Here is a 22,465-nt window from a genome sequence, read left to right as displayed (position 1 = left end):
GCAAGAGATTTCTAATTTAACTCAGCTTCTAACTATTCTTAACATTAAAACTTCCAAGCCAAAACCAATCCCTGAATGTTTTTCAAAGGCAGAGGCATGATACGAGATGTTCAACCATCTTGTGAGGCGAGGCGTAAGCCCCATGATTTTTTTTTCAAATGAAAAGAGAAAAGCAAATTTCCAAAAACAAAGCATAAATTCTAGAAAAAAGTGCTTTATTGCCAAGTAAATATCATCATCAAACCATCATTCAACTAAGCAGACTTCTTGATGAGAGAAAACCCACGGAAGGATGCTAGCATGATCAGTTGTAACCAGTGTTGCATGGATTCAGATTCGCGTGTCAGGATCCGACACAGATTCGAGGTGTCAGATTCGGCGAACGCCAAAAAGTAGGATTCGGATTCAGTAATTTTTAAATAAAATAAAAAATTTCAAATTTTAATATATATATATATATATGAGAAAAGTGTCGCTACACATACGTGTAGCTAACTTAGCTACACCGACGGCATAAAATACAGTGGGCCCCACATTGTTTGGGTGATGCAAACCATTCATTTGATGGGCCCTCACATAGATAGGGTGTGCCCAAAAAATCAGCTCCATAGGATCATCCCAACCCTACGATTTGTGGAGGCAAAAATGGACGTGTAAAAACCTTCACAAATCTGTCCATTTTTGCCTCCACAGTTTGAAGGGTTGGGATCATCCAATGGAGCTGATTTTTTGGGCACACCCTATCAATGTGAAGGCCTATCAAATGAATGGTTTGGATCACCCAAAAAATGTGGGCCCACGTTATTTTAAGCCGTCGGTGTAGCTAAGTTAGCTACACGTATGTGTAGCTTCACTTAACTTATATATATATATATATATATATTCATGAAAAATTTGAGGGTAGAGGGTTGAGGCGAGTTTTGTATTAAGAGAGTTTTAGGAGGAAGGGGGTCGATGTTCGAGGGTCGAGGCGCTAGGTTTTTATTAAAAGAGTACGGGTTGTGCTTTCATATAAAAAAGGTTAAGAATAAAATACGTTTAAAAGAAAAACAAACAGGATTCACATTTCAAAAGAGATAATGATGAATCGGATTCGCTCGAAAAAACAGGATTCATGTGGGACACGGCTACAACAAGAATCCAGGTGTGTCCCACGTGAATCCATATCCGATTCGGATGCGAAGACGTGTCGACACGGATTCGGCAGAGGGGGGCAAAGAATCCATGCAACATAGTGTACCGCAAGGGTCAATTTCAACCCTTCCCTTTCCTTTCTTCTTGGATGAAACTTCTTTCTTTTGCTTTTTTTTTTTTTTAAAAAAATTGCAGCACCATAGAGGGTTAGTGTGCCTACATCAGACGATTGCAGCAATAGACCCCTTAGATCTTTGGATAGAACATAGATGCCCTGGGGAAGAAAAGGTATGGGTTGTATAGAGATTTTAAACACTATGGTTTAAGTGAAAGCATCCAAAACCTGAATCCTCTCTAACACTTCCAATTATACTAGTTTTCTTTTCCCATAAATTGTTTTAGGCAAGAATATTTTTTGAGAAGCTAAGAAGATCTATTGAAGAGAAGAAAAATACATACAAATTCCAAAGGATGCAAAAGGTTGCCCCACATATAGGATATTCCTTTTGACTCCACTCTTAGCAAGAGAACCCACTAGTTCATTATTTAATCTAAAAATAACCATAAAAAATAATGTCCTTATCAACACATAAGTTCCAAATTGTGTTGATCATGTGTGTAGATCTCCACACTCAAGCTACATTTTTTTTTTGAATGGCACTCAAGCTACTTTTATTTTCCCTCTCAGTTCTTAAACCACCTCCCATCTTCTCGAGAAAGAAAAGAAGTCTGGTAAGACGAGATCGAACATCCACCTCAATAAAGTCCCTTGCTCCAATCAACTTGGAGTACGACAAGACAATCTCCTAGGAGAATCCCAGAAAACACCTCTAATACCCACTAGACTCGGATTCCCTAGGGACAACTGTCAAAGTTTAATTTGATGAGGCTAGGTGGAAGATGATTTCATTTCATTTTTATTTTATTGTTTTGCTTACTAATCATGATGGTCACCTCTCATAGCCCTTATATTTGCACAAGACATGAATTAGGGTAACTAGTAATGAACACTTAAAAACACCACACTCATAAATAACCACAAAGCCCTATTTGATCTTAGCACCAATAAGAGAGAGAAATCCTTGACACAATTAATAGTGTAATGCCCTACAGTAAGGTACGATGACATAACCAACTGCTAAGGAAAAATGATCAAATCAAAGTATGAACAAATTGAGGCCATTTCCGTCCACTCATCACACCAAAACTAATCATGAAATCCACATCATAAGACTGTGATCAGAAGCCTTCCCAAAATTGAGACCTCTAAGAATCCACATCAAACCAAAATTGAGACCTCTAAGAATCATAACTATATCCTATATAGTAAATCATACCAAATCTCCCTCTGACCAACATAGAACCTTCCCATCTTCGCAAGCCTTCCCAGAACCCTACGAACCATACTAAGTCAAAACTTGATCCCTACGAACAATATGCTCATTGCCTCCTCACATTCTCCATATGCTCATCTACCTATTTATTGAGTAAACAAATAGTTCTGCGAACACACTTCTCCGTGGAACAGTTAAGTCAATAAAGAAGTACAATGTAATGAAGTATAAAAAAGTGCCATGACAATTCTCCCATGCATGGACCCTAACTCTATGTCAATACCACATAGAGTTACAAGGCATTATTGGTCCCATGCCGATATGACATCTCATGCATAAGATATGGTTACTTTGTTGTGCAGTTCAAAGATGCAGTTCAATGACTAGTCTTAGAAGCAGGAATCTTCCCTCGGGGTGCCGCTCCCACCTCAGAACCACGATTCGGCACTCCTTAGGAAGGAGTTTCCAAGGAGCGCGACCCCAAAGAGAGGGCAACGGCTCCCATGACCCTCACAGCTTGCTTCTATTTCTCCATAAGTCCCACCATCACCGACTTCCTGCATCAAACTCTTTAAAGTACTTCATTGGAGCAAGCACAAAGGCTTGTGCATCTTCAGAAGGCATAAAGAATGAGTGCACATAAATGAAGATGGTTAGAAGTTACTGCTTTTTGTTGCAGTTAAATTTTGAAAGAGGAAATGGTTTGTGTGCAGCTGCACAGATAACATGGCTCACAAACCATAGGGGGGGGCACATTTTTGGGGGGATCCAAAGCATTCATTTGGAAGGTCCTTCCATGGATAGGGTGTGTACCAAAAATCAGCCCCATAGGATCATCCTGACCCAATCAAAGGTGGAGGGGAAAATGGACAGACACTGTTTCTGCCCATTTTTTCCCTCCACAAATGGCAGGGTTAGGATGATCCTATAGGGCTGATTTTTGGTACACACCCTATCCATGGAAGGGCCTTCCAAATGAATGCTTTGGATCCCCCCAAAAATGTAGCCCCCCCATGGTTTGTGAGCCATGCACATATAAACTTATCTGTGCAGCTGCACACAAACCATTTCCTCATTTTGAAAAGATACATATGAAAATTGTTAGAAACTATTATTTTTTTATGTAATTGAATTTTGAAAGATATATAGAGAAAATATTGCACACACACTCCCATGACGCTCCCAAACTTAAACTCTCCTGGACCCCACGCTTCCCCGCACCCGCTTCGTGCTTCTAAGTGACTAGTTCAAAGATGCAGCCTACCAAATATCATTATTTACATTAGTTAACCAAAATGCTATGCAAAGTAAAATAGCTTGCCAAAAAAAAACATTTCTCCTTTCTATACTTAGTCAGAGACTCATCATTTGTATGATGGTTAGGTTTTGAAATTCGAAATTCCTATGACTACACATTGAAATGAAAAGTGGGCCCACATTTGTTTCAACTATGACGAGCTCACAAAGCATGTTAATAAAGATTAAAAGTCTGAAATGCTTTTCTACCTAGCAATTGGTACTAGCACCACTATTTGCACCGCTTACATCTGAATGGAAATTCATCTATAAATACAACAAATCAAAGGTTGAAAACCATGGCCTTCATAAAAACTGGAAATGTTCCAAATGAAAAAACATTACCTTAGTAAAAACAAATAAAAAACACGTTTTAAGGAAAAAAGATTCCAAACTTTTTAGGATTTTCCAAAAGAGGATTTTACAGAAAAAATTTCAAACATTAGTTTTCCAAAATAGGATTTTCCAGAAAAAAAATCCATGGAAAAGCAGGAAAAAACTTTTCAATTTATAGGGCAGGATTTTATTTTATTTTGGTTTTGAGAAAAATAGCTTTATACACTGCAAATGATAACATCTTTTGATTTTTTTTGGTTGAATTTTAATTGAAATTTTGACAGAAATAATGAAGTGGAACGAAACCATTGAGATTTCGTTTCGGTGGGGAAGGAAATGGAAACATTTTGGTCGTTTCATGTTGGCTTTGGTGAAAATTTAAAATCATGTTGTAACTTACTGCATATATATGGGAGAGTGTTGATATTTTAGTTATAGTTTTCTCCTAGGAAACCTCAAATTTCCATATTTGACCACATATTTCAGTAAAAAATACAGTGATCTCCTTAAGTTTCCACTTTCCACCATTGAATCCCTCCCGACAACATGGGCAACATAATAAAGAAGAGGTAGGTACCTTATTTCTGTTACTATCCCATTTTCTCTTCCCTCGTCCACCAAAGAAAAAACCTTAACGAACTTTCACGGCACCCCCCCCCCCCCCAAGCGTGGGTCTTCCATCGAGATTCTCACATTTTCTAGAGAAGTGGAGCATGGAACGGATTCTTATCTTCACGGTAAAATGAAGGAGAATAGAAACTAAAAGTCCACATATGTGATGTTTATTGAAGAGGAGAAATATGTGTCCATTTGGCACTGCTCTTGAAACAACAAAAAATATATGGGATCCTTCCACAGTGAGATGAGGAATCCTGGACAAGTTGTACGTGGATCTGTCTCAAAATCACTGTGGATAAGCAATTATTTGGCTGTTTCAAAGAATGCATGTAATATAGGCAGTATCTATTTGGCTAACAGGAACTCTGGAAGAGCAGTTCATCCCCACATAAAACAATGAGAAAATAGAAGTAAAAAATAACAGACAAAATATATGTGATAGTTTGGTAGTCAGGTGTACATAGCATTATAATAATTCTATTACAAGGAAAGCAAATTCATCTTACTATAGTTCAGGTCTTTCGCAGGATTGTAGGTTCAAGTCAGCTTTCTTACCAAAAAAACCCTGTTTTCATCTTTTTTAGAATAGTAGTCTTTCACGTTTATTATTCATTATAGCCATAAACACTCCTTGAATATGTATATATGTTTTAATATGTATATAATATATATGTGTGTGTGTGTGTGTGTGTGTGTGTGTGCCAGTGATATGTATATATGTTTTAATATGTATATAATATATGTGTGTGTGTGTGTGTGTGTGTGTGTGTGTGTGTGAGTGTGTGTATATGTATACATACATATACAGACATATATGTGTGTATAGAGAGAAAGGGAGATATGTATGCATATATATATATATATATATATATATATATATATATAGACAGAGAGGGAGATATCTATATGCAGACATAAAATGAGACGAAAGGAAAAAAAATATAACCAATTCCCAAGATCAAACATCTAACACATAAATTTTTGGCCGAGTATTCAGATTTGCACCATCATTTGGAGCTGAAATTCATGAAAAATCAACCACCCTCACGAACTGCTGACAAGTTGCCACTTGTTCAAGACGTATCAAGAAAGCTGACATATTGGTCGTCCAACAGTATCAGATGTTTTACTTTCTTCAAAACTACTACCTATGTGCTTCCTCAAGCAATACTTTAATTCTGAGATTATTGCTAGGCAAGTTACTGTAGAGATGATATGATTATGAAGAAATTAAAATGTAGACCATACTTGTATGAAGTAATTTCAGCAATTGACTTCTCCAATTCCCTCTCCAGCTTTAGCTCATTTGACCTTAACCTGGTCGCCTACGTAAATAGTTTAAATGAGAAATTTTAAATAAGTTGATATAGGCAGCAAACATCATGAACAGAACACAGATACACATAGCAAAATGTAAAAATGGCAGTTATAAGATGCATCAAACGACAGAAGGTGGAATTTAATCCTCCAGGTCACATCGATGTAGTTAGCATTGTTCGTTAGAAGTTGTGAGAGGGTTTCATATAACCTTTATCTATTATGTACTCGGACTAGGTCCTCTTTTGTATGCTGGCAGGGACAACTTGTCCCACCCTTCATTCAATAAAATTGTCAATTTTCAACAAAAAAACCATAGAACCAGTTGCAGCAAATAATGAAACTGTGATAAATATGTCAAACAATCTCGTTGAAAAGTCTACAATATAAGATAGATGTTTGAAGTTCAATTAGTGATTTCTCACAAGCAATAATTTCCTAATGCATTCCCAATAAAAGATCTAACACTCCTTAGGAATGGGAGGCACATGACTTTCAGCTCAACCATTCAGCAATGAGTTCAAAAGGAATAAAGGTCACTAAACAATTAAAGAGTTTTTATGGGTGCCTAGTAAGAACATATCCAGCTTTACTATGATTATCATCGCAAAATAAATCTATTTACCTACAGTAGGACATGATCAGAAGAACGTTTTGAAGTTCACAAAACTGAGTGTTTCTAGTCAATGAAAATTTGGCTAAAATTGTGTATAATTGCCACATAATTAATACACAAAGTTACTGTTAGTAACAACTAAAGATCACAACTTTCAATAGGAAGACAATGAAGAATTAATAGGAAAATGTGCACATGACAGTAATTATAAATAAATTGTGTCCCAGTTTTTACAATAGTAGATTGTCTCCTATAATACCATTCACTTCAGTTTTTACATGTCCTTTACCGCAACTTACCAGACTCTTGTGCTTTTATCTTTTTTAGGGTCTAAGATTTAGACAAAGCTAGATAATGACAATGCTTAAAATTTAAAGCCAAACATGTCTGGGAAAGATAGCCGATTTGAAAAGCAAATTAAACCAAGATGCATTCATGAAGGAGAATAAACAGTCAGTTTTACACTTTCCAGCTTTTGTGTGCCCTAATCTTATATATGGTGGCAGATCTTGATAATATATATCCCCCTCAAAGAGAAGAAAATAAAAAAGATGCAAGCAGTTTATAATCAAGAAGCTTTTAACTACCTTAGTTTCTAACTCCATGATCTCAGAAGCTAGAATGTTTGCCCGTTCATTAGCTGCATTACGTTCTAGGTGTTCATTTGTGAACTTCATATGCACATCCTCAAGTTCTGTCTGTTATCCAAAACAAAACCAAAAGAACATGCTAATTTCAACAAAATATAACTATCTGGAATGAATTGAAATTACGACAACATGCAATCAGAAAAAAATGGGAATACATGGTATATCATGGAACCAGAATTTCAATATGAAACAAGAAAATAACAAAACAGCACAATTTCATTTATAAGATACTTGCAAGTCTCACACTGGTATTTTTAAAATAAAAATGTAAACCCAACAGAAGTTACCTACACATTTTTAAAAAGGAATCATGCCCTTCTTCAACATTTGTTTTGAACATCAAAGCATGTCAATTTTAAATTTTCTAACAAAGGTCTTACATGTCCACCTCTTCGCAAGGAGAATATAGCAACTTGAGCAAGTAGTGAGTACTGTCCACAATTAACTGATCGAATATATAATAATATTTTCTTGTCGTTTATTGTCCTTGGATCCCAAAATGGCATCTCATAGTTGATTCTAGAATCAAGATTAACTCACTCTCTTCTAGCTTTGGGTGCATGCCTTTCTTTTGACTAGCTAGATTTAATGGCATTTAAAATAGCTTTCATGTTAGCATTCACCTCAAGGCACTGCAACTTTTGAATATCTGATCATCCAACATCATTCTTAGACCATCTTGAGCGGAGTGTGAAAACCTGTGCCGAATCCAATAAATCATCATTCTCAAGGTCAAGAGAGAGAAAAAAAAGACTCAATATTGTAAGGGGAAAGTTAGGGCAATTATGCTCCCCCTCCCCCACACACCCACCAACACACCCAAATAAAAAAATCTCCTAGGAGATCCTTGAGTCCTACTATTCTTCTCTTCAGAAAAATAGAACAATATACCTACTGAAGTAACAGGAAAATAGGTTGTTGCTGAAACTTACAGGAAGGTACCTCTTATCTATTAAAAGAACAACTCCCATACCTTGTGATCCAACACCTTCATCGGCCATAAGACAGGTCATGGTAAATGCCTCCTTGAGAACCCAGGAAGAGGTGCAGATGCCACAGAGATCATGAGTGCCCCAAAACATTTACTCCGATGAACAGTGGAGAAGCCTAAAATTCGTCCTCTTCTTAGTTCTTCAGAAAGACCAACTATATTGTGGGCTATTGGCTTCTTTAAAGGGCTCAAATTCAGGATAAATGGGACGGGAATCAAGTGGTAAGCTACTATTATCCTGCGCCTTTTTTGGTCTGGGCTCTTAAAGATATATAGACCAAGGCTTCTTTAAAGGGCTCAAATTCAGGATAAATAGGACGGGAATCAAGTCATCATCTACTATTATCCCGCGCCTCTTTTGGTCTGGGCTCTTAAAGATATATAGACCAGTTGTTGAGCTCAAATAGACAAATGGGCCAGCCATAATCATTAAAGGGGAAGTAATGGGAGGCCTGACATGTGCACCTACCTTTACCCTTCCCTTTCACCAGCGCCTGAACACTTGTCCCTTCGCAGCAAAACCTGTCTGGAACGAGTGACTCATCAGTCCCAATGATCCATTTGCCCCCGTGCTTCCAATGAAAGTGTTGATAGTCTCTCTAAGTAAAGCATCACTTGAATTATCCCTCCATCCATCAACTTGGATGAAGAAGATCTTGCTTGAATCTCACAACCAATTGTCAACTTGGATGAAGCTTCTTCAACCCTAGAGAATGGACAATTCTGCCCCAAAGTACCAAATCAACTTGAAGAGATCTGAGGCACTGAATCTAATGTTAGAACTGACTCTTCATTGTCTGTTTCCATTCCTGAAGAGGACTAGAAATCTCCCAAACCTTATTCTTCTAGAAAATTTAGGTCAGAGGACCAAGGAACATTAAGGAGCCATAAGGGGGTTAGCAATTCTTTCTTCTGAAAAATATTAGGAGACATTGTTTGCCTGCCCCAGAAGGAGCCATACTGCCCACGTACATTGAAATCTCAATCCTTGGCTTTCGTGACTCCAACGATCCTAATTGTTGATTTTCCCATGTCTGGTGATTCTCAAGCTTTAATTTGTCTGGACCATTTACAACCGGCATTTCTATTCCATAAACAACTTCTGGTTGGTGCTTCTCATAACACCTCAGCTTATGAGACAGTACCTCAAATTTCCCCATTTCAACGAGAGTTTGGTGTGTAGCACTTTCCAGAACCTTGCAACCATGGGATCAATTTTTGCAAGCATAGCTAACAAATACACGAGATAGAAAACAAAAAATTGTATCCTCAACAAAAGAAGAAGCAATAGCTTTGAAAGTGAAGGCAACACAATGCAATGGAACTCAATACTTTTAACCCACTCGAATGGTTTGGCGGCCAACTCTTCCTCCTTGATCTCTTCAGCCTATTTTCACCACATCAAGGTGCATTTCCGACAATCCAAGGGTCCCCTTATCAAAATGGAGTGACACTTATTTTCATCTGAAATTGGATGAGGATCATCCATTGGGCCCATCACCGAGGCATATACATGTTCCAGACCCAATTGTCCCCATTGAAAAAACAATGAAATCCTCTCTGCTTGGCCTGAATTTACACATGGGGTTATGGAGATAAAGCCTCTTTAGATCCTTCACTATCTTCACAAACAAAGGATTTATTGCAGCAAAAGGATTTGAATTATTTACTAACCCGAAACCTTCCCATAGGATCTCCCAAGGAAAGGACATTTATACCCAATTATTCAGAAAGAAAAAGGTTTCAAAAGGATAGAAAGCTTCAAGAGAAAGGACAAATGCAGGGGATACAGCCTCGATCTACTCCAGGAGTAGGTGACAGGATTTAAATACGAAAGAGAAAGGAGCAAATAGGAGAATGCATGTAAGCCCCTTCACGAAAACATACTCAGGATTGCCATTTATTCATAGTCGTGCTCTCTTGCTCTTGTTAGAAATCATGATATTTTCATGCATTATTATTTATTTTTAAATATTATTTTCATTTATCCTGATATTTTTCAATAAAAACTTAGGAAAGACAAAAAAATCCTAAACATACCAAGATTTTGCCTCGCTGAGAAAACCCAAGATAAAGATTTTTCACATTATCACTTGAGGTCGACTAAATTTGTGTCGACCTGAAGGGGTTTAAATCTTGGTTGAAAATGCAAAAGACAGCACAAATGAATTTGAGAGGTCTATCAAACTAAATAGTGAAATGATAGCAATTAAGGCAATTGGGATGGACTTGTTAAATATTGAGACTACCAATGCAAATAAATGCTTTTAATACTAACCATCGAAATTTCAGAAAATGAATCCTTGTGATGTCGAAGAAGTTAGCAAAAGTCAGCAAAAATTGTCAAGACACAAGCAATTGACAGACAATGCAAATTTTTTCTCACAGACATTAATACGATCATGCACAACCACATCTACTCTCCCACAAACTCTCTAATAAATGAAGATAAAGGGATAGAGTGGATGAACTTTCGTAAATAGCTTATTCACATTGTTTGTCTTAAGTATAAAGTTTACTTCAACAAGAGTTCATGTAGGAATGTTGTTTTTGCTACGTAACAATATAATTTGATATTTACACAATAATGCAATGAGGAATGAAAGACAGAAGGGCACCCTTGCAAAAACCAGTTACAAGGGCGCCCTCATTGGTCCATAGCAAGAAAGTGCATTTTATAAGAGCACAAAAAACATGGAAATGCCATAAATGCACTTTGCTTATAAGGACCAATAAGAGCGCCCTTGTAACTGGTTTTTTGCAAGGGCACCCTTCAGTCTATCATTCCTCTAATGCAATTGACTTTTTTCTGTGGTTCCAAAAACATTCATATGGAGTAGATGGGAAACCTATAACTCGGTGCAAGACCTGCCTCCACTTTCAAAAAATGAACTCAATGCTGCCCCTAAGGGATAGACTACAAAATCAAGTATAGCACAAATATGATTCCAAATATCAGTATGAGTCTTAGTCAGCAATTCAGCAGGATGCCATAACAATATTTACCAGCCATATCGGTGATAAGCCCGTTATTTGGGTGAAACACATTTCTATGATCTTCGAAACATAGAAGTTATGTTATCCTTCACAATTAACAATATCTACAATGTAGATCATAAACTTTGTAAGGTCGAGCAGGTTTAGCTCAAGATGTATTTAGAAGATTCCTTAGATATTGCATTCATGAGAAGGAAATTTCCGGCATAAATCCCACAGAAATAGAAGACAAATCAACTAGCATTACTAACATTTCTTGTGCAACAAGAAGAAACAAGAGCAGAAAATAAAACCTAAGAAAAATGACCAATAATTAAAATAGCAAACTCCTGTTTTTCCAAGTCAAAAACATCAAAAGACTCCTAAATGCAAAGTCATACCAACTTTAGGTTACTTTCCAACCACATAGATACCTTTTAAAACTCAAATCCCAGCAACTAGACTCTAATTACAATAAGTTAAGATGTTGATTAAGAAATCCAAGCTTTCCTCTAAGACCCATAAAAGAATTTAATTTTCTCTTCTATTAGAGCCATGTAGGAAATTGTGGGTGCACTCGATTTGCATCATATAGCCTTAGAAGTAAACTGAAAAGGGCACACAGATGTCGAACTGAAATTCCATTGTAGTAGCAGTGCTGGTTTCTTTGACATTGATCTATTGTCCTTTTTCCTTCCATTCTATTTCTTCTTACCTTGTCTTTTTATCACCTGTAATCTGTTTGTTTCTAGTAAATTTTTTGTTTTTATTAAAGAGGAAACGATTGTAAATCATGTATCAACAATTTTACGTCTATATCGGGCACCCCATATCCATGTCTGCACCGATGCAAGGTAACTTTGCCAGCGGTAAGGCATATGAAGTTAATTGATTGTTCAACATAATTTTAAAGATCAAATAAATAAAGTGCACACTTAGGTTACGAATTCAGGCATTAGTTTTTAAGTGATGTATGATGAATAAATTTAGAGAAAATCACAAAGATAAAACAGTTAGATGTAAAAGGTTCAGAATTGAGAAGAAGAGTGACAGTACTTTCATTCCTTCATGCACAAGAAACATTTATTTCCAACCTGAAGTTAATGTACAATATACAGATAGGGAGTCAAACTCTCAGTGTTCCCTACACTTCTTATAGGTTAATGTCAGCAGCGTTCCACATTAGAAAAGCTAAAAAAAGAATTTGGAATCCAGCAGATGAATCCAGCACATTAGAAAAGCTTCTAAACTGCAGATGAATGCAATTTAGAAGCACAATTTCAAAGAACAAGTGAAATGTCATGCAAATGTCGATATGCAACACAATTAAGAAAAAACAACTAACCAACTGATCTCTGATTTCCTTCTCCAATCTTTCCATATCAGATTTTAGTTGGTAGACAATAGTTCCCTGAAAAAAAAAGTTCATAAGAACAGGATGTAGACTATTCAATTATGAGATACAGAAACTAAGACTTGAATGATGTGATATAAATCAGTAAATATTTAGTGCTTCAAGGATGTGCCACAGCAGAAATTTCGTAATAGATAAAAAGTGATGAGTCAACTAACAGTCACAAAAAAACCTAAGCTGGGCCCGCAATCCAATTTAAAATCAGCCCAGTTTTAGGCACCACGGTGCCTAGAATTACAGCCATAAAACACAAGAATCTGGAGAATTGGTCACAGCTGGTGATGTTTACTTGGGTTTCAAAAGTCTGAACCGACTTATGTCCATGCATATGGAAGTCATGGAAGAATTTGGCATTTGTTTCCAATTTGAAGTTTCAAAGGAAGAAAATGAGGAATTAGTCTGGAAAGTATAGAAAGATTCCGTTTCTAAATGGGGAAAGGAGAAAATTAAGATAACTATACGAGGAAATGGAATGGAGAAGAAATTTAAAAAAAAATGAATGTGGAAGATTCAAAGCCTTTTCTTAGTTTTTTAAGTTACAGAATCCCTGGGTTCATGAATTGAGTACATATTGATAGATGATTCTAGAATAGAATTTTCTGGTTTTATCTTATTTAAGAAAGATGGTACACAGTAGGAGAAGGGTTTTTACTTGTAACGGGGGAATAGGGTTTTTTCTTTAGCTATATAAGTAGGGGAGAAAATTTACATGTTTCTGCATATAACCTTTCAGGAACTTTTTTTATTTTTATTTTCTGTTTGCCGTCTTTTCTATTTCAGTTACTTTTTGTTTTTGTTATAAATGGAGTTAGCGTTAGAGAGAGGAAGAAGCTGAATCTTAAGGACAGGACCCTACCCTATTCTCGAACCCTCTGCCGAGCTCTACCCTGCCCGCATTTCTTTTGAAGGGGGCCAAAGAAATGTCTCCACCTGACCTGCTGCCAACAGTCTTTCTTCGGAAAACTACTGAACGGGTCGATCCTCCCCTCCCGTTTGTTTTAGCAACTTATCCTACGGTCTCCTCGCCAAAACACGCTGCTCTTAGGAAGCAGTGCTAGAGCATCTCGGTTCGAATCCGAGTGGCGGCATCCCCTAAAAGGGGCAAGATAAATCCTATCTTATAAGGAATTCAATTCCTTTCCTTATTTCCATTCCATAATTGAGGAACACACACCCCCCCTTTTTTTTTTTACATTCTTTCATAGATTTGTAATATGAATACCTTTACACTTTGCAGAGATGTAAGGTGCCATTCTAGGATTCCATTTCCTAGTACCATGACCAAAATGAACTCCTGCTTCGCATGGGTACTCGAGAGCATGAGGAGACTCTCATGGGCTTGGCCACACTTTGCATACATGTTGATGAGGCATCTCAAGCCATGAAAGGCTCCTTCTCAAGGCCGAAAGGTTTGATCTCAGTCGAGGGAGCTCTAGAAATGGAGCTCGTAGCTGCTCAATAATAGACTGGCTCAAAGGAGAAGATCTACAACAGTGTAAGAAACGCTCACGATAACCATAAGACATATTTTGCACAAGACTCGTAGAAGAAGAAGAACAACCTCTGTCCTCCGAGAGAGAGAATTGCTATATGATCTATTCGAAGCTGCCACAGGTCTTGCACGTGTGGTGATTGGTAATCTCTAACCTTACTTATGTTTATGCTTTAATTGAACAAGGGTTAGTAAATGTGCATGATTAGAATGTCTAAACCTGAGCTTCTATTGATAAATTTATTTGAACAAGGGTTAGATTAATTAGTGCTTAATTAGAAGATTAATTTTTAATCTTTCCTTAATTAAGCCTTAAATTTCGAGGACAATCTAAACAATCTAAACAGGGGTACTGTACCTTTTTTTACCTTTCAGGATAAATTGGCTAATCTAAAGAAAAACAAAAAAGGAATTGCATTGGAATGTATTTTTATTGACCAATCAGAATTGCCTCCCAGAACCCTGTATTGTATAAGGGATTGGGGCTTTCTTATAGCTAGTGCGCTCATCCCATCCATTGCTTCTTTCTGCAGTTCTAGTTTCAGTTTCAATCTTGTAACTCCCCTTGAATATCTGTCTTTGTTTCACACTATAAATAAGTAGGAGACTAAGGAGATGAAATTGAAGAGAGGATCAGAGAGGAAATTCAATTGAAGAGAGATAGTGACTACGGATTTAATAGCTAGTAGCTAGTGCGGGTAGTAGCTCCTTTGATAGGCAAGCCTTAACGATATGATCTTCCTCACTCGGCTTTCAGTAGACCTCTTTGTAGAGTGAAGAGATGGGGAGTCTCCACTAGGGAGCTCCTCATGTAAATGATGTATGCATAGGCCCAAATAGGGCATCCAATGTACAATGACCACAATACCCTATACCCTACCAATAATGACTAAACTAACCTAATACATTATTCAACACTCCCCCCCCCCCCCCCCCCCAAGCTGGAGTGTATATACTATACTATGGAACTCCAACTTGCTACAAAGAAACTACAACAAACAACTAAAAATAACAAAAAAGTACAATAACCACACACATCCAGCTTGGTATAAAACTCCTCAAGCTGGTGTGGTGAATACATAATGAAAGCATAATAAAAGATAACAGCCACCATGAGAGTACAATCGTCGAGATCAGCGGCCACCAAAAAGGAACAGCTCCCCCTAAAGCAGTACTAGGCGAGAGCGATCAGAACAGGGCCTCGCTTTGAATGAGAGCCAGACGAATAAATCTGCAAACCATGAAGTATCGGATGGAGGCACCTTGGTAGGTAAATAGCATCGATCCATCGATTAAAAAGGGCACACCAAAGGTGCGCACATGAGTAACGGCGAAGCACCACGAGTGGGAACACCAGCTAAACAGTACAAACGCCAATAAAAGAACATAAACAACGATGGAAAAACCATCGGAGACAAGGTCGACGGGGAAACTGCCGCCTACAGATAAAAAGAAGAGGAATGAAACCAACCAACGATGGGGAAACCAACATCCGGAGCGAAGATCAACGGCATAAACATCGTCGCCTAAAAATAACAATGAGAAGAAGAAGAAGATAACCAACCAACAATGGAGAAACCATCATCTGGATAGAAGGTCGACGCCATGAACATCGTCGCCTGAAGAGAGGTGAACGAGGAAATCGTCGCCGGAAGAGAGCTAACCAATGATGGGGACACCATCGTCTGGAAAGAAGGGCGATGGCATGACCATCGTCGCCTAAAGAGAAGTCGACGGGGAAACCGTCGCCTGAAGAGAGCCAACCAAAAAATGGGGATACCATCGTCTTGAAATAAGGTCAACGGGGACACCGTCGCCTGAAGAGAGTCAGCCAACGATGGGGATACCATAGTCTGGAGATAAGGTCGACGGGGACAACGTCGCCTGAAGAGAACACTGAATGATACGAAGAACAAACAATGCGGATGCGAATGAGCAACTACAAAGAACTGACAATGAAGATGACAAGACATACGAGGAAGAACAACACCAACACTCCCCCTCGGAAGAGACTACAGGAGCCCGGATACAACAATAAGACAAGAGAAAAGACAACACTCCGTCAAGAGAAGACAACAAAAGAAGAACTACATGACAACATGACAACACTCCCCCTCTCAAGTTGAAAGCTGAATACCTCCAACTTGCAACGGAAAAAGAGAGAGAGACAATGAGAAGAAAGAGATTTCATCAAACAATTGGTGTGCACCTTGGAGAACAACACGAAGGACATACAAGACAATGAGAAGAAAGAGATGACAAAGAGACAACAACAAGAGAACAACACAAAAACAAGACAAGACGAACGAAAAAGAAATTCAAGAAACAAAATCTCTCTCGGAAATTTCATCGAACACTTGGGATGCACTTGAAGATGAAGAGAATGGCCATACAGGAAAAAAAATATAGAAAAGAGAAGAATAAAGGAATTTGGAGTAGAGATTGGGTTTCTTGGAGAGTAGATCTAGCATTTTGGAGGATGCCTAAAGAGATTTGAGAAGAAGATTTCTTCCTAAATGGATTCAAAAAAAAAGAAAGGAGATTTGTGAGTGGAGGTCTGAGAGAGATATTTGAGGGATAGAGAGAGAAAATATAGGGAGGGATTTTAGAGATTTGATGAGATAGCAAAAGAGAGAGGAAATAGGGTTTGTACAAAGATCTCAGAGATTTTAGGAAAAATTAGGATAGGGAATATGGGTTACACATAAGAAAAATAGGAGAGGATGAGCTGTTGCACAAATGTGCAATCCCCTGTTGCGCAAAAACAGATGCGAGAGAGTTTCCAAACAAAAACAAAAAAGAGAGAGGGAGAGAGAATGGCGTGGAGGGATGAAAATCTCCTTTTCTTTCTTCCCTTTGGATCTTGGCGTTGATACCAAGATATAAATGGAGTTAGGGTTAGAGAGAAGAAGAAGAAGAGGAGTGAAGAGATGGAGAGTCTCCACTAGGGAGCTCCTCGTGTAAATGATGTATATATAGGCCCAAATAGGGCATCTAATGTACAATGACTACAATACCCTCTATCCTACCACTAATGACTAAACTAACCTAATACATTATTCAACAGTTTTAATATAAAGAACTCAACTCAACTCACCTCAACTAAGCCTTTGTCCCAAACTAGTTGGGGTCGGCTAACTGAATCCTTTAGAAAAAATTCATGAAGAAGGTAAAATGAATCTACCCGGCTCTAATCTTGGTTCTCGTTGGGTTCTTCTACGTGGATCATTTTCTTTCATTCTATCCTATCCAAGGTCATGTTCTCTGTTATGTTCCTAGCTATCAAGTCTTTCCTCACTGTTTCTACCCAAGTTGTTTTCGGTCTGCCCCTACCCCTTTTTACTACATCAATTTGGCACGAGTCGCCTCTTCTCACCGGAGCATCCAAAGGTCTACGTTGGATATGTCCAGACCATCTTAAGCGGTGCTCCTTCATCTTCTCCTCAATTGGAGCCACCCCCACCTTTTACGAATGTCTTCATTTTTAATTCTATCTAGCCTTGTGTGGCCGCACATCCATCTAAGCATTCACATCTCCGCTACACTCATCTTATAGACATGCTCATCTTATAGACATGTTGCTTCTTGGTGGCCCAACATTCTAAGCCGTACATCATAGATGGCCTCACAGATGTCTTATAAAACTTTCCCTTCAACTTTGTAGGGATTTTACGGTCGCACAAAACTCCTCTAGTTTTAATATAAAGAAGCAGCATAATAAATTATTTCAAAAAATAACCTCTAGATGAAATACAAAAAAAGTCATTGGAGAAATGGCATAGAAACTGCACGTCATGTCAGAAAAAATGGTAAAGTCTGTCCCAATTGAATAATAGAAAAGTAAATTCCTTACGCTACTATTATGGTTTTAAATTTCCACCAAAACCAACATGAAACAACTGAAATGCCCATCCCTGCCGAAACTGAAACCGAAATGACCAAAATACATAAACCAAAATCATAAGTGTAGTAGTAATATACTATACAGACTGACATGCAATATGAATTGCATGTGAAATGTGGTGCATTTATTTTGAATAAATATTTATATGAATTACATGTGAAATTTGGAACGTACTAAATTATCGGACATGCAGGACAATGCATGTAACTAGGTGTTCAATGTTTTTAAAGCATTATGGATGATTGTCTTGCTTATGTGATGGTTTCTAAGTGTTTATTTCTGCTTATTCTAGCATTTCCTGAATTTTAATCTTTAAATTATATCATTTGCATATGTTTCTATATGATTCCGTGATTTTATGGGATTTCTATTGAAATTTCTAACCAAAACCGAAATGTTTCCGTGGGAACCGAAACTAAAATTTAAAACCTTGACTAAGAATACTACAAATAAAAATGAAGATTGAAATGCTCAAATTTCTCACAGATCACATCCCATGTCTCAAGCCAGAAAGAGTGTAAATTATAAAATGCAAATACATTTTGTGCTAGTGCCTTGTATTATGTTGGTGATTAATAATTAGGTTTAGATTGTACACTTGTAGCTACACTCGTGGCAGATGCACGGAGGAGGGAGAGTGAAAGAGAACACAATTACAAACCAATCCATCACCATTATCTTTGTTTTGGTGAAAGAAACCCACTAGAAGCAATGGATTTTGATTGCGTCGAACAGTTAGGGAGAAATCACAAAAACAAACTCCAGGAAAAATCTCTTTATAAAGTGAAGAAAATAGGGGCTTTGATGGATTTTTATAGCCTTCATTTGTTTTTGTTTTTTTGGTTGGGGGAGGACTTAAAAAGAAACAAAACACCATTCAAACAACTTTAGAACGGTCAAAAATAAATTCAAAACACTAAAATGAAAATATAGCCATTAAGGTGGCTGTTGAGAATTTATTTTTATTTTTTTTAAAGATTTTGAATGAAACAGGACATTTCACCTTGTTTCGTCCTCTTGCATCAAGTATGTACGAAACGGACCAGTACATAACGAAATTATGACCAGGGCATTTTGTTCCTAGTTTCTGTACCGGTTATTCCATTGGTACAAAACATTTCTTCCATAACAAAAGGAAAACGGTATCAATAATTATGTGATGTTCCCTTCTCTGACACGACTATACAACAAACACCCCATCCTATACCCATAACAACTGCCCGATAGTATCCTTGGCATTGTAAACTATTTTTTTTTTTTGAAAATTAAAAAACTCCTAGCACCAAAAGCTATTGTAAACTATTTAATACCAGAAAATGATAAAAGAAAGAATCCAACAAGCAACCAAATATAAAGCTAGGACAGTGAAGAGAGCGCGCGCGGGGGGGAGCAAAGTCGTAGGGCAGCAACTTAGGTTGGGTTTTACCCGACCCGCATCAACCCGACCCAAAAATAACCCAGATCGGGTTTAGAAAACATGGATCTTGGGTAGAGTAGGATTTTAGGTTGAAAAACCCGACTCAATCTTGGATCAGGTAGGGTTTAAAGAAATAAAACCCGAAACCCGACTCCTATAGATGTACTATGATTTTCTTAAATATCTCTTGAATAACATGGCGAATTATTTTCAAATATATTGGTATAATTGTTTTCATTGAGCTGATCATGTTTGTGATGTGAAAAAATAGTTTTTTTCTTAAATTTATACACTTGATGATATAAATCTAGAGATTTTTTGTGTGAAAATTTGTTGTTTTCTACAATCATTGAAATTAGTCATTATCGTACGCTAAATAATAAAAACCCGACCCAACCTGAGAAACTATCTTGCGTAGGGTCGGGTTTATGGATCTAGGGTTTTCTCAAAGAAAACCCAACCCGACTCGACCCAAGATAATTTCCCGAGTAGGGTAGGGTTATAGAAAACCTGACCCACCCGGCCCGAGTTAAAGCCCTACAAAGTGGTTTTATGATGTATACCTTGAAAATCCAACCGCTAGCTCCAAAGTGTCACTACCGTCATTAAAACCCCAAGTGTGGGAAAAAGGTGAAAAGGTGAAAACCCACAATCACTAGCTCCAAATTAACCAAAATAATGCAAAAACAAGTGAGAGCCAATTAATAATTGTGTTCTTCAGTTGTAAACATGTTTTAAAAAAAAGGAAAAAAAAAGTACATTTTTGTCTCTCTAGCATGGTTTAAAATTTCGGTTTCGGTAACCGTTTCGGACATTCGAAAAACCGAAATTCCGAAATTTCAGTCGAAATTTGGTACCCGTTCGAAATTCCGGACCGAAATTTACTTTTTAAAAAAAATAAAAATTGCATTTTCTCGAAGTAAATGGCAAAATATTTAATTTCGCCAAATACCGGTTTCGGTCCCCATCGAAATCCGAAATTAATTTCGGATTTCGGTCGAAATTTAAAATCATGCTCTCTAGTTGTATTTAAAAGCAGAGTCTAGTTATTACACTGCCTTATCCACCCAGTGAATAAAACAAATGAAAACAGATGAGCAGAGAAAAGAATTTGTGCCTCATTGGCAACGTGCGATGGATGTAAGAATAGAACAAGCTCTGTAGTCAAATAATGGTGAAAAGACAATGACAATTAAGTTTAGCATTCACTAAGCAGTGACTAGTTTCCCGTCTAACACTTTTAAGTAAAGGGCACACCTGTTGGTTGAAGCTATCTGTGAGAGATGAATTCTCATTAGCCAATGACTCTGCTAAAGCTCGTGATGCCTCAAGAGCTCGTTGCAAGGAGAACTTTTCTTGTGTCAAATCCTCAATATGCTGCAAAAAGTGAACACCGAAATAACAAATAAGTATGTGAAAAAGGAATCCCTTAAATTCATGATAAAAAAGTGACGTGATGATATACCATAAAGTGGTGACACAGAGAAATAAATAAATTGTTTACCAAATACCAACTAAGTAACAGACCAAGAATATCTTTGTAAATACCAACTAAGATATACAATAAGCTATATATGCAAGTATATCTTCATTTCTTTAAAAGACAATAACCTGAGATAATTTCTTTGCCATAATAACCAAACGTAAGTGCACGTCCAACATCTACAAGATGACACAGTTCCAAAAAGGTGTGCCTGCTCTTGTGACAAGGGGTTTCCCTGAGAGGTATCGACTTCATCCATGATTTCAAAGAAACAAGAGTGAGCAATTAAAAAATCTTTCAAAGAAGCAAGAGTGAGCAATTAAAAAATCGGGATCTTTAATGCATGATAAACACCTCAAACACAATAAAACTGATGATCACAACAAGAGAGAAAATCCCTCTATTTTGTCTGAAAAGGAGTTAAAAAGCACACCAAATTCCTAAATTGGCTAGATGACTGTCTAAAATGAAAAGAATACCTTCAAAAGAGAAGTTTCAGTGATTAGTTTTGAACAACATAGAGCAGTTTTTATCATATCAAGCAGCAATTTAGACAATTAAAGAATTCAGAGTGACTTCTAAAGGCTGAACAATTAAACAACTAAACACCAAGCACATACGAAGAACAAAAAAACACAAATAATAGCATAATAAAGCGAAAGTGAGTAAACAGGAAAGAGAGGCACCTGTTCTAAAGCTGCAAAATCGTCATCCTTCTCCGGCGACGGAAAGGCATGGTTCATTTGTATGAAATCATCCTTGAAACCATTCCTTAGCAGTTCTCCATTGTTATTTACAGAGGCTGAAGAATGCAAGGACGATTTGTCTTTACTTTGAAAATCTGGAGTTCTCAAATTGACAAGAGGCTCCAACGCATCAGGATCTCTCAGTGACGGCTGAGAATAAGATGATGTGAGAATCTCTGCACTGTGGACTTTAGAACTGTTGGAAGACACAAATGGTTCAACTTTTCCTGACTCGGGAAATGGCAGATGAGAGACAGAAGAGACCTTAGACACATTAAGAGAGTCCAAGAAAGATGGACGAGATCTTGAAGTCCCACTCTGAGGCATTATTGTAGGTCGAGGAATTTGATTCAAGGAACCTTTTAAGTTCAAACTGGAGTTTGAGAAGACAGGTTCTGATGTCGGGCCAGGTGCACTCTCTAAATTTGGATGATGATCCATGGCGCCACTGATCCTCCACCCTCCCATATTGGATAAACTAGCACTGTTAAAATCCACGCTACCATCCATATATCGGTCAACTTTTGAAGCAGACTCTTTTAAGTAGGCAGTAGGATGAATAGAATCATCTGTCATATGCACCAAAAGAAAAGGTCATGCCAATTCTCAAGAACAAAAATAAGGAAAAAAGGAATTTTTAACAATAAATTACTTCGATCGGAGAGAGAGAGAGAGAGAGAGAGAGAGAGAGAGAGAGAGAGAGAGAGCACCAGGAAATGCTCAACAAAAAATAAAATTATA

The 22,465-nt window shown here is 37.5% G+C and overlaps 1 protein-coding gene across 1 annotated transcript in view; it reads right to left on the bottom strand.

Moving 5' to 3' along the window:
- The window catches only part of BLI (protein BLISTER), a 37,345-nt gene that overhangs the window by 7,249 nt on the left and 7,631 nt on the right, over window positions 1–22,465 (bottom strand). Inside the window, exons 3-7 of the mRNA XM_077376878.1 lie at window positions 21,665–22,293; window positions 20,753–20,872; window positions 12,614–12,679; window positions 7,239–7,349; window positions 5,967–6,043 (exon numbers count right to left, since the gene is read on the bottom strand). Coding sequence (XP_077232993.1) covers window positions 5,967–6,043; window positions 7,239–7,349; window positions 12,614–12,679; window positions 20,753–20,872; window positions 21,665–22,293 — 1,003 coding nt within the window. The remainder of the gene's footprint in view (window positions 1–5,966; window positions 6,044–7,238; window positions 7,350–12,613; window positions 12,680–20,752; window positions 20,873–21,664; window positions 22,294–22,465) is intronic.

This window comes from Tasmannia lanceolata, unplaced genomic scaffold (assembly GCF_043159265.1).
Source record: "Tasmannia lanceolata isolate RefF3 unplaced genomic scaffold, GAP_Taslan_0.1 ptg000002l, whole genome shotgun sequence".
In the NCBI taxonomy this organism is placed as follows: Eukaryota; Viridiplantae; Streptophyta; class Magnoliopsida; order Canellales; family Winteraceae; genus Tasmannia; species Tasmannia lanceolata.
Note: the sequence above shows the minus strand (reverse complement) of the source record. Positions and strands in the feature narration are given on the sequence as shown.